General features: G+C 44.8%; 2 protein-coding genes and 1 long non-coding RNA gene across 6 annotated transcripts; all 3 read left to right on the top strand.

Annotated features, from left to right (window-relative positions):
* Nucleotides 1-34: 34 nt before the first annotated feature.
* LOC120642308 lies at nt 35-1,160 on the top strand. The gene is made up of 3 exons (XR_005662558.1): nt 35-199; nt 283-416; nt 850-1,160. It is a non-coding gene; the product is annotated as an uncharacterized LOC120642308 (long non-coding RNA).
* Nucleotides 1,161-1,603: 443 nt separating this feature from the next.
* On the top strand, nt 1,604-8,277 carry LOC120642309. Of its 4 annotated transcripts, none has more exons than XR_005662560.1 (3): nt 1,607-2,814; nt 7,513-7,599; nt 7,804-8,277. XR_005662560.1 is itself a non-coding variant. In XM_039918770.1 (2 exons), exon 1 carries the CDS (start codon nt 1,649-1,651, stop codon nt 2,792-2,794), a length of 1,146 nt encoding a protein of 381 aa, XP_039774704.1. In that variant the 5' UTR covers nt 1,604-1,648; the 3' UTR covers nt 2,795-2,814; nt 6,503-6,570. The 4 variants fall into 4 exon arrangements, 2 of the variants coding, with proteins under 2 accessions (XP_039774704.1, XP_039774703.1); XR_005662559.1 differs by having other exon boundaries at nt 1,608-2,814; nt 7,513-7,604; XM_039918770.1 differs by lacking the exons at nt 7,513-7,599; nt 7,804-8,277 and adding an exon at nt 6,503-6,570 and having other exon boundaries at nt 1,604-2,814.
* Nucleotides 8,278-8,747: 470 nt separating this feature from the next.
* On the top strand, nt 8,748-10,621 carry LOC120642310 (30S ribosomal protein 3, chloroplastic-like). Its single transcript, XM_039918771.1, has 2 exons — nt 8,748-9,144; nt 10,083-10,621. The coding sequence occupies exons 1-2, from the start codon at nt 8,881-8,883 to the stop codon at nt 10,362-10,364; spliced, it is 546 nt and encodes a 181-aa protein (XP_039774705.1). The 5' UTR covers nt 8,748-8,880; the 3' UTR covers nt 10,365-10,621.
* The last annotated feature ends 4,534 nt before the right edge of the window (nt 10,622-15,155 follow it).

The following is a 15,155-nucleotide window of genomic DNA, read 5'->3' on the forward strand; positions in this document are numbered from 1 at the left end:
ATCTAATGACTATATCTTCAAAAACACCAACAGATCAGGTAAGATGGTATAAGCACCAATAATATCATACTGAAACAGAATATGCTTCCATTTTAGACTATGCATACATTGTTAATATATTACTTTCACTGTAGGAACTTGCAATGCTAACTCAATCCATAGCAGAATTTGATGATATGGACATTGATAAGTCACCAAGGTAAACATTCACTCACATATTCTTATCTATGCCTCTACTTAATAATGCATAATCTAATAAAATATTATTTATCTCCACTACAGAAATTGGGATGACACACCAGCTGCAACTAAAAGAAGGCCTTATGATGATATTGAGGATGATGACAAAAAGCATGTCTTTAAGAAAGGCAAGAAATCTGATATGCAGCCATCAACCAAGTAAAAAATTACAACAGGTACTTCAATACTTAATACTTCATACATACATGTTTGTACACTCATTCTGTGGTTATACCATCTTAGGAATTTTTGCTTCGAGTTGGTCATTAGACACCACTAGAATTCATGTTGTCTGTATTCTACTACCGTTACAGGTCTGTCATTGCTGACATAAAACTGGCAATTGGAATGGCATGCATGCGCACCACATTAATTCACAGAATGTTCGCTTTTGCATAGCTACTTCATATTAAAGTTCCATATTGCCGCTTGAAAGATACAATAGGAATACATATAAAACTTTCTTGCCATGTTGAAATGCTGAATTTTTTGCATTCCATATTAAAATATTACTTTTAAGCTTACATTTTGTCAATTTACTGCTCATAATCCTACAAATTGTTTTTAACATCTATTGTTCTAACAATACATTAGCTTCTTTTTTTTCAGATATTGGCCATGCAACAACTATTTTGATGCTTACTTCAAAACCACCTTTTGTCACTTCTTGTGTCCCAGCCAAACACACCAATATCTATACTGCTTTTGTGACAAACACAACTATATTCACAATGCTTTGGAAGTGGCTCTTCTTTTGGTGTATATAATGCCATCTTCTTACTCTGTTTCTTCACAAGTTGGGTTATGTGATAGTTCAAACACTAAATATCCCTCTTGCGAATATATTTATATATTGTGTGTCGAACCATGAATTAATATGAACATTTATGTATATATATCCCTATTCAACTTCTTTGTCATGTCTATAATGTATAAATGAGTTTCCGATGGTTTAAGGACACTACGTGCTTCATTATTTTGGTAAACCTCAATTTCTTCAACTCCCATGTGTTCAGATACCTGTAGGCAAAAGAGATGAACTCTTATGTGCAAAAACAAATCGACCAGCCATGGCCCAGCCGCGCGTCTTTTCTAGTACTTCATCTCTCCCGGCCCACCTAGGACGCTGGGCCACGCGGGGAAGATGGAGGGTGCGAGCGCCAGCTACGGTCTCAGCGGAGGCGCGAGCGGTGTGGTTTTTGTCAAACTTTAGGGGTACTTTCGTACTAGTGGGTGTGTGGACGCGGAAGGAGCCGAAAAATTGGACTCTGGTCCGTGCCTCCGTTCTCGCACTTGAGTGACAAGGCCGAAACCAAACCCACACTGCTACCGGCTACCTCTCCCCCCCCCCCCCCCCCCCCCCCTCCTCGCAGGCCCATCCCGGACCAACCCTAGCTCAGCCTCACCCATGGTGCAAGACGCACCCAACGCCCTCGCCCTCGCCCCCGTCGCCGACCACCCCGCCCCACCGCCCCGCCTCGTTTCCAAGCACCGCCCGCGCCGCCGCGCAGCGGCCTCCCGCCCGCCCCTGCCGCCCCCGGCGCCCGCCCTGCCCGACCTCACCCAGTGCCACTGCTGCGGCGTCCGCTTCCCGACGCCGCAGCAGCCGGGGGCCAAGCCCAAGCGCCGCCCGGTCCGCCCGTTCGGCTCCCTGTGGCGCGCCGTCCTCCTCTGCGCGGAATGCCTCTCCCTCGTCACCTCCGCGGCCGTCTGCTCCTACTGCCTCTCCCTCGACAACCCCCCGCCCGAGGACTCGGCCGTCTCCTGTCGCCGCTGCAGGCGCTTCGTCCACCTATCCTGCATCCCAGCCCAGCACCGCACGGCCCTGATCCAGCCCGTCGACCTGGAGGATTTCTTCTGCGTCGATTGCTGCCCCACCCTGAGACCGAAGGTCGGGGGCTTCAATTTGGGGATGAATCTGGAGGCTTACCCCCGGGATCCTACCTCCGTGGCTGGGGGCGACGCTCTGAGGAAGGCTGTAGAGGTGAAGTCGCCTTCCAAGCGGGGTAAGGAAGCCGTTGGCGCTGGGTTCGCGGGGCGGGGCAGTGGTGATCCGGTGCTGCTGGATGAGGAGCTAGCTTTGCAGCTGCATCTGGCGATGAATGGATCGCAGAGGATTTCACGGTCAGGGAACTCATCTAGTGGTGCCTCTGTCGAGCCAGGCAGGGGGAATAATGGTGTGGTTGCTGGAAGGAATACCAATGGAAATCAGGAGATTTGTGTAACCAATATGGTGGCTCAGCTTGATGACGAAGAAGAACCAGGTCGCAACAAGGTTTTAAAGCGTTTTAGGAGATCTTATTCCTTAATCACAGTGGTTCTTGCGCTAGAATGTGTGAAAGGTAAACACACCAAGGAGGGCATGAAAGCTAAAAGAAAATGTCCTCCTGTGACTCTACAGCAGGATGGGTTGGTCAATCCTTATAAGAAGAAGTATAGCAAAAGGAGCTCAATTAAGCAAGCAAAAGTTGAATGTGTTGCAAGTAGGACCATGTCTGATGAGAAGGACAGAGATGGTGATCATGGTGATAATGGTGTTGCTCCAATGAAATAGACTGCTTGTGCCTTTTGGAGGTACTGATTTTTTGGCACAGTTTTTATGCTCTTTTTTATTTCTTTATGGGTGTAATATGCATATCGTGTATGCCTTTTATGTCATTGTGCGATTCTGCAACTTCAATGTTGTTAAATATCCAAGTGACTGCTGCTTATTTGCCATTGCAAAGATGTTGATGTTGCGAAATATCTTTGAGATAAAGGCCATCTGGGATAGATGCTGTTATAGAAATCAATTAATTAACGAAGTGCTGCTAAGACAATTTCATGTTGCTGCGTAGGCTGGAAGGAGCTCGTGTCTAGTTTTCTTGCAACTTATCAACAACCTTGCAACATGATTCTTGCCTATTGACCAAGCCATAACCAATTTGCTGCCAGCAGTGGCATTAGTTTCCCTATGCAATCTTGCTCTAACATGACACCCTTTTGTTGGTTAACTAGCACCAAAGAAGTGGCTAAAGATAGCATCAACTTGCAACAGAGACACAGATAGGTCACTGGTGGGGCCAAGACATGGGTTTCAAGAAATGTTGCGAGAGTGCATCCAGAATCAGGGGATTAAGGACAATTTAACAGTAGATGAGTATGTTTGTTGCACACTGGACTCCTTTACCGACATATCTCCTAAGTCCTAACAACCCCTTATAGAGTCCTTGACCGACATATCTCCAAACAACCCCCTATAGAGTCCTTGACCAACATATCTCCTAACAACCCCTTATCTATCTAACTTAACTTGAACAAACTCAATCTTAAACCAAACTAACTTGATGACAACTAACTTGACGAGAAAGCTTTTGTGGCCAACATTCCCTTCTCTCCAGAGGGTGCACGATGCCTTCTGTGGCCAATGTTCCCTCCTTTCTAGAGGGTGCACAATGCCTGTGGTGATGCTGGTATGGGCGCTCCAACATGACAGAAGTATGGTTACTGTTACATTTTTTAAGCTAATGTTCAGATATATATTGCCAAACTTTAATGAGCGCTGGTGGGATGGCATTATATTGGATATCTTGATCTGCAATTTAAGTTCATCAGTATGTAGAATTATGCAATTTAAAAGCAATCAACCTGTTTGTTGTTTGTGTGATTTTTATGCGGTTTCTTTGCATCAGATCCTATCAACTATATCCAAGAGTTAGAAAGAAAATCAAAAATAATACACGTTTGGCATACTTCTGACATCACATTATTTGTCTAGGATAATTAATATTATGTCTCTTGATGCCTAGAAAGTAAACTTTCCATTGAAAAATCAAGTCTCAACCTTGTTGAATACTCATGGCCCTAGTAACTCTGTTGCACGGATACGTCAGTTTAGTAGCGTATCGCGTATCCGATACGTATCGGGTACGGATACGCGATGGATACGTATCCTCCGAGTATCCGAATTATTATTATTTTCGCGAATATTGGATACGTGGGCCGATACATATCAGGCCTGAGGATACGACCCAGCCCACTAAGAAGGGTCCTTATCTCCCCGACGCCCAACCTGCCGCACGCCCCGACGCACCGACGCCCTAACCTCCTCGCGCCGCATCTCCGCCTGGGGACGAGCCTCCGCCTCCGCTCGCCGGCCGCCAGCCACCGGCGACGAGCCTCCGCGTCGGCTCGCCGGCGACGAGCCTCCGTCCCTTCTCACCCGCCGGCCGCCAACGACGAGCTTCCGCCCCTGCTCGCCGCCCCTGCTCGCCTGGTAACGAGCCTCCGCCTTTGCTCGCGGGCCGCCGGCCACTAGCGACGAGCCTTCGCGTCGGCTCACCGGCGACGAGCCTCCATCGCTTCTCACCCGCCGGCCGCCAACGACGAGCTTCCGCCCCTGCGATATGGATCCAAGCTCCAGCGAACTCCCGTGAGCTAATCCACTTCCCCGTTCTCGATCTCCTCTTCTTCTTCAGTTCGTGGCCGCTTGTTGCTTGATTTCTTTGCTCCCCACTTCGTCTTCCTGTCCCCATTCTCGATCTATTATATTTCTGCAATGCAGACACGCAGTTAGTGACTTCTTGTTGCTTGATTGCTTGTATGCAGTAGATGGCATCCCCAAATATGAGTAGTGCTAGTGCAGGTGCAAGTGCAAGTGCTAGTGCTAGCATAGGATATGAAGCCACACACACAATAGACATCAAGGCTCCACTTTGGGATCATGTCACCATTCTGGAGAAGGCTAAAACTGGTGGAGGAAATACTTTATGGCGCTGCAAGTACTGTACAATGGAAAAACTGAGTAGTTACACTAGAGTTGAAGCTCATTTGCTGCAGAAGGGAAGACTGGGAATAAGTAAATGTCCTAATGTTACATATGAAATGCTTAGTGACATGAGGAAGGAAGTTGAAAGGTGCAAGGATTTGGTGGAAAGATCGAAGACAAGAACTGTTTCTTTGCCTACTGCTCCTTCCTCAAGCAATACTGCTGACACCAACAAGAGGAACAAGAGGGGGCCTGTTTCTGCATTGGAAAAAGCTTGGGCATTAGAAGACCGTAAGCACTTGGATGCTTTAATTTGTAGAGCAATTTATTCTGGAGGAGTATCTTTCAATTTTCTGAGAAATCCATACCTTCGAGAAGCCTTTGCCTTTGCTTGCAGCCGCAACATGCAAGGTTATTTGATTCCTGGTTACAACAGAGCTAGGGAGGGACTTCTGAAGCAAGAAAGGAGGCACCTAGAGACTTTGTTGGACAGCACAAAGAGCACATGGGCTGAGAAGGGAGTCACAATCTGCTCTGATGGTTGGTCAGATCCTCAGAGGCGACCAATCATCAATTTTGTTGCTGTTTCTGACAAGGCACCTATGTTCTTGAGGGCTGATAATTGTGAAGGTGAGTACAAATCAAAAGAATACATTGCTGAAAAGTTGAAGGGTATAATTGAAGAAGTAGGTCGACAAAATGTAGTGCAAATCATTACAGACAATGCTGCAAATTGCAAAGGTGCTGGTCTCATATTAGAATTTGAGTATGATAACATATTTTGGACACCATGTGTTGTGCATACCCTCAATCTTGCTTTGAAAAGTATATGTGAACCTAAAATACGAGACAACCCTTCTGATGAAGAAATGGTTGTTTGGAGGGAACTTGAATTTATGCATGATGTTAAAACTGAGGCTGCTCTGATAAAGAATTTCATAATGAATCATGGCATGCGGCTTTCAATGTTCAATCAGTTCAGCCGTTTGAAGTTACTTTCTATTGTTGAAACAAGATTTGCCTCTGTTGTATGTATGTTGAAGCGGTTTGTTGATGTAAAAACAGCCCTCCAACAAATGGTGATTAGTGACAGATGGAGTGTGTACAGAGAAGTCAGAGATGATTCTCCAACTCCAACAGCCCAAATTGTCAAGGACTTGATACTTAGTGATGTATGGTGGGACAAGGTGGACTTCATTCTTAGGATTACTACTCCTATATATGAAATGATTCGTATAACAGATACCGACACTCCATGTCTTCACTTAGTTTATGAGATGTGGGATTCAATGATAGAGAAAGTGAAGAAAGTTATATATCGATATGAGGGCAAGCAAGAAGATGAATCATCAGACTTGTACTCAGTTATTTATGACATATTGATTGCTAGGTGGACAAAAGGAAATAATCCACTTCATTGTTTAGCTCATTCACTTAATCCAAGGTACAAAACTACAAACTACCATTGCAGATATTATTGATTTCATTCACTAAAATCATAATGCCATATTGCAGATACTATAGCAAAAAGTGGCTTGAAGAAGGTGTTGGCCGTGAACCACCCCACAAGGATAAAGAGGTATCAAAAATGAGGATGGTTTGCTTTAAGAAGTTCTTTCCCATGCTAGAAGAGTTGGCTAAAGTAAAAGAAGAGTACTCAAGATTCTCTAGTTGTTCAGAAGAATTTAATGATCCTGACTCAATCCATGATAGATGGGCTGTTTCCCCTATGACTTGGTGGACAAATCATGGACAATCTGCTCCCTTATTGATGAGTTTGGCCATGAAATTGCTTAGCCAACCAGCCTCATCTTCTTGCTGTGAAAGAAACTGGAGCACCTATAGTTTTGTCCATAGTGTCAAGAGAAATGCCTTAACTCCAGAGCGTGCAGAAGATTTGGTCTTTGTGCACTCAAATCTGAGGCATCTGTCAAGAAGAACTGAAGCATACAAGTCAGGAGAGACAAGGATGTGGGATGTAGGAGGGGATTCTTTTGATTCACTTGGTGGTATTGGCATTCTTGAAGTGGCTGACCTGTCCCTTGATGAACCTGAATTGCAAGCTGTGACTTTTGGTTTGGATGCTCAGGAGGTTGATGTTGTGGAAGACAATGAGACAAATGAGTAATAGGAACTTGCTGCTGCATGAATTGCAAACCTGAATAGGCTGAATGCCTTTTATTGCTTTTCCTAAATTTGAGACTACTATATTTGAGACCTTCAGACCTGCTGTTCTGTAATAATAGTACACTTAAGTAGTTAATTGTGAGGTTTTATTGCTATCAGTTTTAAGTTTAGACCTGCATTATTTCTTTTTATTTTATTTTTTAAAATATTAAACGTATCCGCGTATCGGGTTTTTTGGGAAATTGGAGTATCCGCGTATCCGTATCCTTCCGATACCGATACGCGTATCCGTATCCGTGCAACTTAGCCTAGTAATCCAAGAAGAATTGCTATCATTTCTGATATAAAATGGTGATAATAGTTCCATCCTTTTGACTGAAATATTGCTGTTTATCTAGGTATTTGGGCAGGAATGCGCACAGTCGGTTACTTCGATGGCAAAATATATGAATGGGTTGGACTGAGCCACTAGTGAAGCATCATGGGTAAGGTATGTTCACTGACAGAATATTAGCAGATGCATGATTTCTCCATTTTATAGCTGGTTACTTCCAAGTCTTGAGAAGCATCACTTGCATTTCTGAAATCATATGGCAAAGAAGGGCATCATTCATTTGGTAGCAACGATCCTCATTTTGAGTTTATTTCTTGATGGGTTACTAATATTTGGTCATGGTTTTGATCATCAGAGCAAGACGATGAAGAAGATTGAAGCCTTTTGTTGGCAACTCTATGCATAGTGCAGCTACTTATCAGCGTGATTTGAACTCTCTTCTCTCATTTCATGTTAGATATAGCACTGGCAATTCTTTGGAAAAAAGGGCTATGTTTTGCTCACCCGCCTGCCAGTTTGATGACCCAATGCCTACCTAGCTGATCATCTCCTGGAGCTTGATTGGGATTGCACTTTTGATTTGGTCTGAGCGACTGAGTCTCCGTGATAAGCATAAGATTTGATTTGTTCAATAGAAAGTTTACTTTCCAGGCATCAAGTACCTTATCTTGGACCATTTCGAATTTGATGTTTTAAGAATACAGCTGATGTACAGTATTTTGCCATGCAACTTACATTACATATTAGGGATGCCCCATTTGTCTACTGTTCCTGGCAGGAATTTGGTTTGCCACAAAATTTCAAATGAAGATTGATGGTTAAATCTTAATTGTTTATAGATGAATTTTGTTTCGTCCATACCAACGCTCGTTTTTTTAAAGAAATAAAACCGCAGTGTTTGTGTTTCCGTTCCTTGTAAGCAGGAAATGGTAGTCATATAGTAGAAATGCAGACGCTCTGTTCGCTGTGCTGTGTCTGGTGCTGATTTGTTGTGAGAGAAAAGTACTGTTGGCTGGCTAGTGGCTGCTGGCTGGTGTTGGTTTAGTGTGAGAGAAAAATATTGTTGGTTGGATGCAGCGAACAGAGTGAGAATGAGCTGGTGGCTGGTGCTGATTTGTTGTGAGAGAAAAGTACTGCTGGCTGGTGTTGATTTGGTGTGAGAAAAATATTATTGGTTGAATGCAGCGAATAGAGTGAGAATGAATTGGCCTGCATTTCGCTGGATGTAAGATAAGATGTAGGGCCTGCGTTAAACAGGCCAAGCCTGTAACTGGGCCTAGCCCCAGTGATCATCCGGCCCGCCGTTTTCCCATTTGGAGTCGAGCAGAGTTGCTCGCTCGCTCACTCGGGAGGAGAAAGGGGAATGAAGATAAGGCTCTAGCGCAGCTTCGTCTTCCTCTTATCCGTGGAGGAAGAACATTGGTCCGACACCATGCTCCCAATGGCCGTCCACCCAGCCACCACGCCGGCCCTCGCCCCGCGCGCCCGCCTCGCCCCGCCCAGACCTTCCACCTCCCTGGCCGCCGCCTCGTCCTCCGCCGGCTCTCGCATCGTCCGTTTCGAGACCAGGAGGCCGCCCCCTCGTTCGCTCCGCAGCGTCTCCGCCGCCGCCGCTGCCGACGCCGTCGAGGCAGAGGAAGAAGAGGTGCAACTAGGTGGAGGCGGGGATGCGTTTTACGAGGAGGAGCCAGAGGAGGTAATGGTCTCCCAAACCCACCGGGATTCGAGGATTACTGGCCCCATTCGTTGCCTGTTACAGCCCTCTTATACAGTAGAACTGTAGAGGAGTCGTGTTTCATTGGTCTCTCACAAATGTCAAGAATCTCAGTGAAACTCAGCTCCAAATGAATTAGACCCTGATTCGTCAATTCTGGTCTTGAATCGGTTAGGCTCAATTCAGTAGAACATCAGTTTGCGCCTAGGGGTGGTAATGGGCCATGACTCTAGTGGCCTCTTCATAGCCCAACAAGACTCTTAAATTATTTAGTTCAAAATTATATAAGATTAGAGCCGGCCCTTTTAGGGCCCGGTCCTTAAATTTTCTAGATCAAAATGTTGGGCCCTTTACCACCCCTATTTGCGCCTAGCTATGAATTTGGTGTCAGTGGAGTCACAAGTCACAACTGATAGAAGGGATAAATCAGGTTAACTGAGCGCGTTAGGATATGTTCTTTCGTAGTTCTGAGCTTCTGCCGAGTATGATTTATGCTTGTGTTGAAAGTAATGTGAGAGTCTTTTAAATGAGCTTGATTTGCTGCCATAGCTTAGCTGTACAGTCTGATGCACTGAAAATGTTCTGAATGTAGTTCGTAGCCAGAGTGGTATATATCATATATGTATGGCCTTTGCTTTCACTGTTGAAACATAATTGTTTACTAATGGACTAAAATGACTCCATGTTTTAAAAAATTACACTTCAGACTACTAATATGTGGGTTTTGGTGCAGACACACCAATGGTAGCAGCATCATGAAGCTAACTAAAACGGCACAATAGCTTTAACATTTCTTTTTTTTTCTGCTTAGTTTGTGATGTGAACTGTGTTAACACTACAAACTTAGCTTTACTAGGATGGAGGTAATTGGTTTCATCATCAGAATGAAAAATGATATAAATTGAAATCTTGAATGGCAGTATAAGGTGGCGGTGCCCGAGAGACAGGACCCGATGCTGGTACTCAAGTTCATCTGGATGGAGAAGAACATTGGCATAGCACTTGACCAGCTGGTTCCAGGCTATGGCAGCATTCCGTTAAGCCCGTACTACTTTTGGCCACGGAAAGACGCGTGGGAGGAGTTGAGAGCAAAGCTGGAGGAGAAAGAGTGGATCTCGCAGAAGCAGATGATCATCCTTCTCAACCAGGCCACCGACATAATCAACCTCTGGCAGCAGGGCGGCGGGAGCCTGTCAACATGAGTCCCTCACTCCCTCCCCTCCCTGTTCTTCCAGCCTTGCAAACTTGTTTTTTATTGGTCTTTTGACACGCCTTGTCTATTGTTAATTAATGTTGAAGTCACACGGTACATGGCCTTTTAGATCGGTTTCGGTTCAATCTGTTCTCAGATATGGTTTTGTTCATGGAAATGATCGTGTGATATATTGATCTTCGTGAGCTGAACAATTTGGTCATGGAGTGGAATGACTACTAATGGATAGATTTCATTAGAATTTCAGTCAGTATTTTTTTGGACCAATGCAAGCAAGCCACATAGTCAGATATAGAAAGTGCCAAATAAAAATGGGGTGTTTTCTTTGTGTCTCAGTCAGTTATTACATTGTGAGCATCAAGATATAGAAAAATGACTAATTTCTTGTGTGACCGACAATGTTTTAAAGCAAATGTTTTGTGAACCGGCAAGAACAGATAAAGAAAGTGAACAATGGTACTCTTAGGCCAATCTCAGTGGGATTGTCATCGACATAATTATCTAGACTGGAATCTTAAGAACTGTGCTAGTGGAGTGTCATGGTGATGACATTCCTCTCACATTATGATACTCATCTTTTCTCTCTCCTCATGCTATTGGTATATGTTAACAAATTTAATATCCATGACACTCTTATAACACTCCCACTGAGATTGACCTTATGTGAGCACTAGATGCTTCTTTGATGCGAAGACAAAAGTGATTTCCACATCACCAAGAAATGCAAACCACTAACATCATCTTAGCAACACAGGGGAAAAAAGTTCACCACTGTATATAAAATGTAACAAACAAGGGCACATCAACTAATTTTGGAAAAGCCATGGATGCAATCACTTTTGTAGAGATATAAGTACTTCTTTGATGTCAGTTACGTTTTCAGATCGCTTTTACTCTTTTGATTATCACAAATTCGGTTTGGGCGCTCAACTAGCATTGGAAATCAGGTGTCAGACTGAGGACTTCTTTTTTATTAGCACCCTCGCACGCCCAGATAGAAATTGATGGGACTCTGGAATCTTTACGTTTGCCGGCGCGGCGACATTTGACGCAAAACGGCTAAAAGGAAGCCGCGAGTTGAGGAGGTCTCTATTGTCCGTCCACCAACGTTTTGATGCATCGGAAGGAGGAGGAGAAGAGGGCACACCGCAATGACGGGGATCATATCACGGGATGGCTTCCTTGTTCGGAAGGAACGATGTCGAGACATCATGGGCATGCTAGTTACTTTTTTTTTTTTGCAGATAATGGATTGCCACGCGGTCAGTGGGCCTCAATTAAATTCCTTGCTGGGTGCCTCTCCCTAAGCTTTGGGACGCCGCCAGTCAACCTCTGTCCGACAGGGTTGCCGTGGCCGGACGTGGGAGACGCAGGCTCGTCACGCGCCGCTGCCGGCTGCCGCGAGCTTCCGCCTCCCCTCGCCGGCTCGCCGCCTCAAAAGCGGCGAAAGGATCGGACAGCGCACGGGGCAGGGGCACCTCATCATCTCGCCCACGGCCGGCCACATGGGACGGGCCGCACCTCCTAGGTAGGGGAGGCCAAGAAAAAGAAGTGGAGGTCGCCTTATCCGGTACAGACCGATTGGTCAATTGGCCTCAGAAACCGTTTTTTCAGCAAGTAGTGCGTCGCCTTCAACCTGCAGCCCGAGGAGAAAGAGACAGTTTCTCGCAAAGTGATGCGCCATTTTGCTCGAAAGCTGAAAACCCTGTGGAAAAGACGACGGGGCCTTGCCTGGAAAGGAGGAATCTGCCGCATATGGCAATGTCCCCGCACGGCCGCGATCTCGCCGCCTTGCCGTTTTCCGCCCGTCTGATGGCGGCGCCGGATTAAAGAATGGCGGCGTTCTGCTTGGCGCGATCAGGTGGCCGAGGTCGCCGGTTTTTAGGTGGTTGTCTGCCGCTGGCTGAGTCAGCCGGCCTCAGACGGCGCGGCGGCAGCGCCGCGTGGGCGCCCACATGCGCGCACGGGCTCCACTCCACCGGGGAGATTGGATCGCTGCCTAAACCTAGTCCCGGCTCGAGCTGCCATGTTTAGTAGCGCATCAAATGCGAAAGGCTGCGGTACGGATCCACGCTGTCGTTGAGAGAGATTTTCTGAATCCACAGGTGGTAGCTGGTTTAGTTTGAGCAAAAGCAAGTGGGTGTGTATGGTTTCGAGCTCGAGACTCGGTTTGGACGATCCTCCCAGCTTTTATACAAGATGCAATAGCCGGTAGATTGAGACAATTTACAGACTTTTTTAAGTTTTTAAGGTTAATCGAAAAATGACTATGAGTTGAACTATTTGAATTAGGTATAATTTTTAGAGTTAAATACACCAGCGGCCCTCAAATTTGTCCTCAGGTGCCACTTAGGTCCACGAACTCGCAAAATCGAAATCTGGCACCATGAACTTGTTAAATTGTGTCACTTAGGTCCATAACCCTTCAAGGGGTATGAATATATGCAAAAAAACCTTTCTGTTTTCCCCCTTCTCTCACCGCGCCCCCTCCGCCCCACCGCCGGCGAGCGGCTGGTGCGCACCCCTCCTCCCCGCCTCGCCGCACCGGCCTTCCACGCTCCCTCTCCCCCACCGTGCACTCCTCCTCCTTCCCTTGCTCGGTACCCTGCGCGGAGTGGCGGCGGGGCCTCGCTCCCTCCTCTCTCACGACGGCGGCGGCCGGACCCGGCTCTGCTCCGCCGCTCGTTGCCATCTGCCGGCCCCGCACACGGCTGGATCCGCGCGAGTGGCAGGAGCAAGCGGCGGGAGCGGCGGCTGGCATGCTGATATGCGCGTGCGGCGGCCGGCGCGAGCGGCCTGCGCAAGAGCGGCGGCCGGGCGGGACCCTCCCTCTCCGCCGCGCCTCCCTCCTCTCCGACGGCGAATACGGGCCACAAGGGCCGCGCGCGACCTTCCCGGCCCTCTCGCCTCGAGCTCCATCGGTTGGTAGAGATTTCTGGCCTGGTCTATCAACATTTGAAACTAAAAAAAGTTTGTGTAGTACACATATTAAAAATGATGTGGCCTTATTAGCTAGAATGGTTGTTCGAAAACGCATTGCTATGTTTTTTTTGAATAAAGTTTGTAGGTCATTTTATCAACAACTAAGGCATATTCATTTTAATATATTATATTACATACGTGATGTTTCCAAATAGACTGCTCATGTACATCAGAATAAAGTTGCATACGTATTAGAAATGATGAAGCCCATATTAGTCGGCTCACATAAGAATGTCACTTCTACAATAATAACATTATTGGACCCCATATGAAAACAGCGGCATAGCAACAATCTATTATATTAATAAGAGAGTGTTATAAGAAGCCACCACATTCGCCGAGAGAGTCTAGAAATTCCTACATTAATCTAAAAAAGAGAAAGATTTACACCGTTGGATTTTATGAAGATCTAACGGTCCAAACTAACTCAAGAGTCCATATCAATACACAAACCTAAAGAGTCCCTTTCATATACGAGTAATAAATAATAAATATATATAATAAAATAATTAAAATATCAAGATTTATAGAAATAGAATACAACTTTGATTATTTAAGAAAGTTTGCGTGCGTGCAAGTTCCGATCACATTATTAAAAAAGAATTAAATGGTCAAGATTATGATTTAAGATAAAGAAAGTTTACATGTGTGTATATTGAGTAATAAATAATAAATATATATAATAAAATAATTGAAATATCAAGATTATAGAAATAGAATACAACTTTGATTATTTAAGAAAGTTTGCGTGCGTGCAAGTCCGGTCACATTATTAAAAAAGAATTTGATGGTCAAGATTATGATTTAAGACAAAGAAAGTTTACATGTGTGTATATTTGAAACAAGTTCGCATTATCTAAAAAGAACGAAACCAAGTCCAACACTCACAAGAGAGGACGTGTGAACGTGATAAAAGACTGATCTGACAAGAAGCCACAATCGCTACTTCGATGAGTTCAAGTGTTCAGCATCATCGTCTTGGGATCATCTCTTACCCGACTGTGGCTCTATTAGGCCATGACGCCATGCCGACTGCTTGGACCATTAGTGTAGGTTAAAAGAAACCACCACATTCGGCAAGAAAGTCTAGAAATTCTCACGTAAATCGAAAAAAGAGAAGGATTTACACCGTCGAATTTTATAAAATCTAACTATCTAAACTAACTCAAGAGCCCATATCAAATACATAGGAATTAAAATATTAAAAAAATAGGACATGACCAAAGAGTCCATGCCAAATATGATTAGTAAAATAGCTAAATTTGGAATTAGAAAAATAAGAAAATTAGTAGTTAACCAAAGAGTTCGGATAGAATACGATTACTAAATAGGTAAAATTTCATAATTTAAAATAGATATGGAAACCCACGAAGATACATGTGCTATATATTCAACTCAAGACAGCTTGTGTTATATTTTCGGACAGAAGCTGAAGAAGAAAAGGGAAAAATAAAGGTACCCTCCATGCAAACACTAACTTGATTCAATCATATTCACTTCTCAAACAACGCATGCACCACATGATCGTTCAACTGATAATGTCAGCCTAATGATAGAAAAAGACAAATAATCAAATCGATATGAAATTTAACCAAATAATAATATAGTATCATTTGTCCATTTGGAATTATAATGGGAAAAAGGAAAAACAATAACTCCACCAAAAACCAAAAGCGTGGTATATCATCTAGCTGCCATGCATCATCGCGTCTTATATGTTTGTTTCTATTCCATCTCTCACCTCACGAGCCACTTCAAACTGATACATCAATTTTTAGCGGCCTTATTGTTGGCACCA

This window comes from Panicum virgatum, chromosome 7K (assembly GCF_016808335.1).
Source record: "Panicum virgatum strain AP13 chromosome 7K, P.virgatum_v5, whole genome shotgun sequence".
NCBI classification, from domain to species: domain Eukaryota; kingdom Viridiplantae; phylum Streptophyta; class Magnoliopsida; order Poales; family Poaceae; genus Panicum; species Panicum virgatum.

Excerpts from the sequence above, each read along its gene's own strand:
- LOC120642310 (XM_039918771.1), top strand. The coding sequence starts at position 8,881 with ATGCTCCCAATGGCCGTCCACCCAGCCACCACGCCGGCCCTCGCCCCG. Across the intron at positions 9,145-10,082 it reads ACGAGGAGGAGCCAGAGGAG|TATAAGGTGGCGGTGCCCGA; the intron begins GTAATGGTCTCC and ends CTTGAATGGCAG.
- LOC120642309 (XM_039918769.1), top strand. The coding sequence starts at position 4,831 with ATGGCATCCCCAAATATGAGTAGTGCTAGTGCAGGTGCAAGTGCAAGT. Across the intron at positions 6,432-6,502 it reads GCTCATTCACTTAATCCAAG|ATACTATAGCAAAAAGTGGC; the intron begins GTACAAAACTAC and ends GCCATATTGCAG.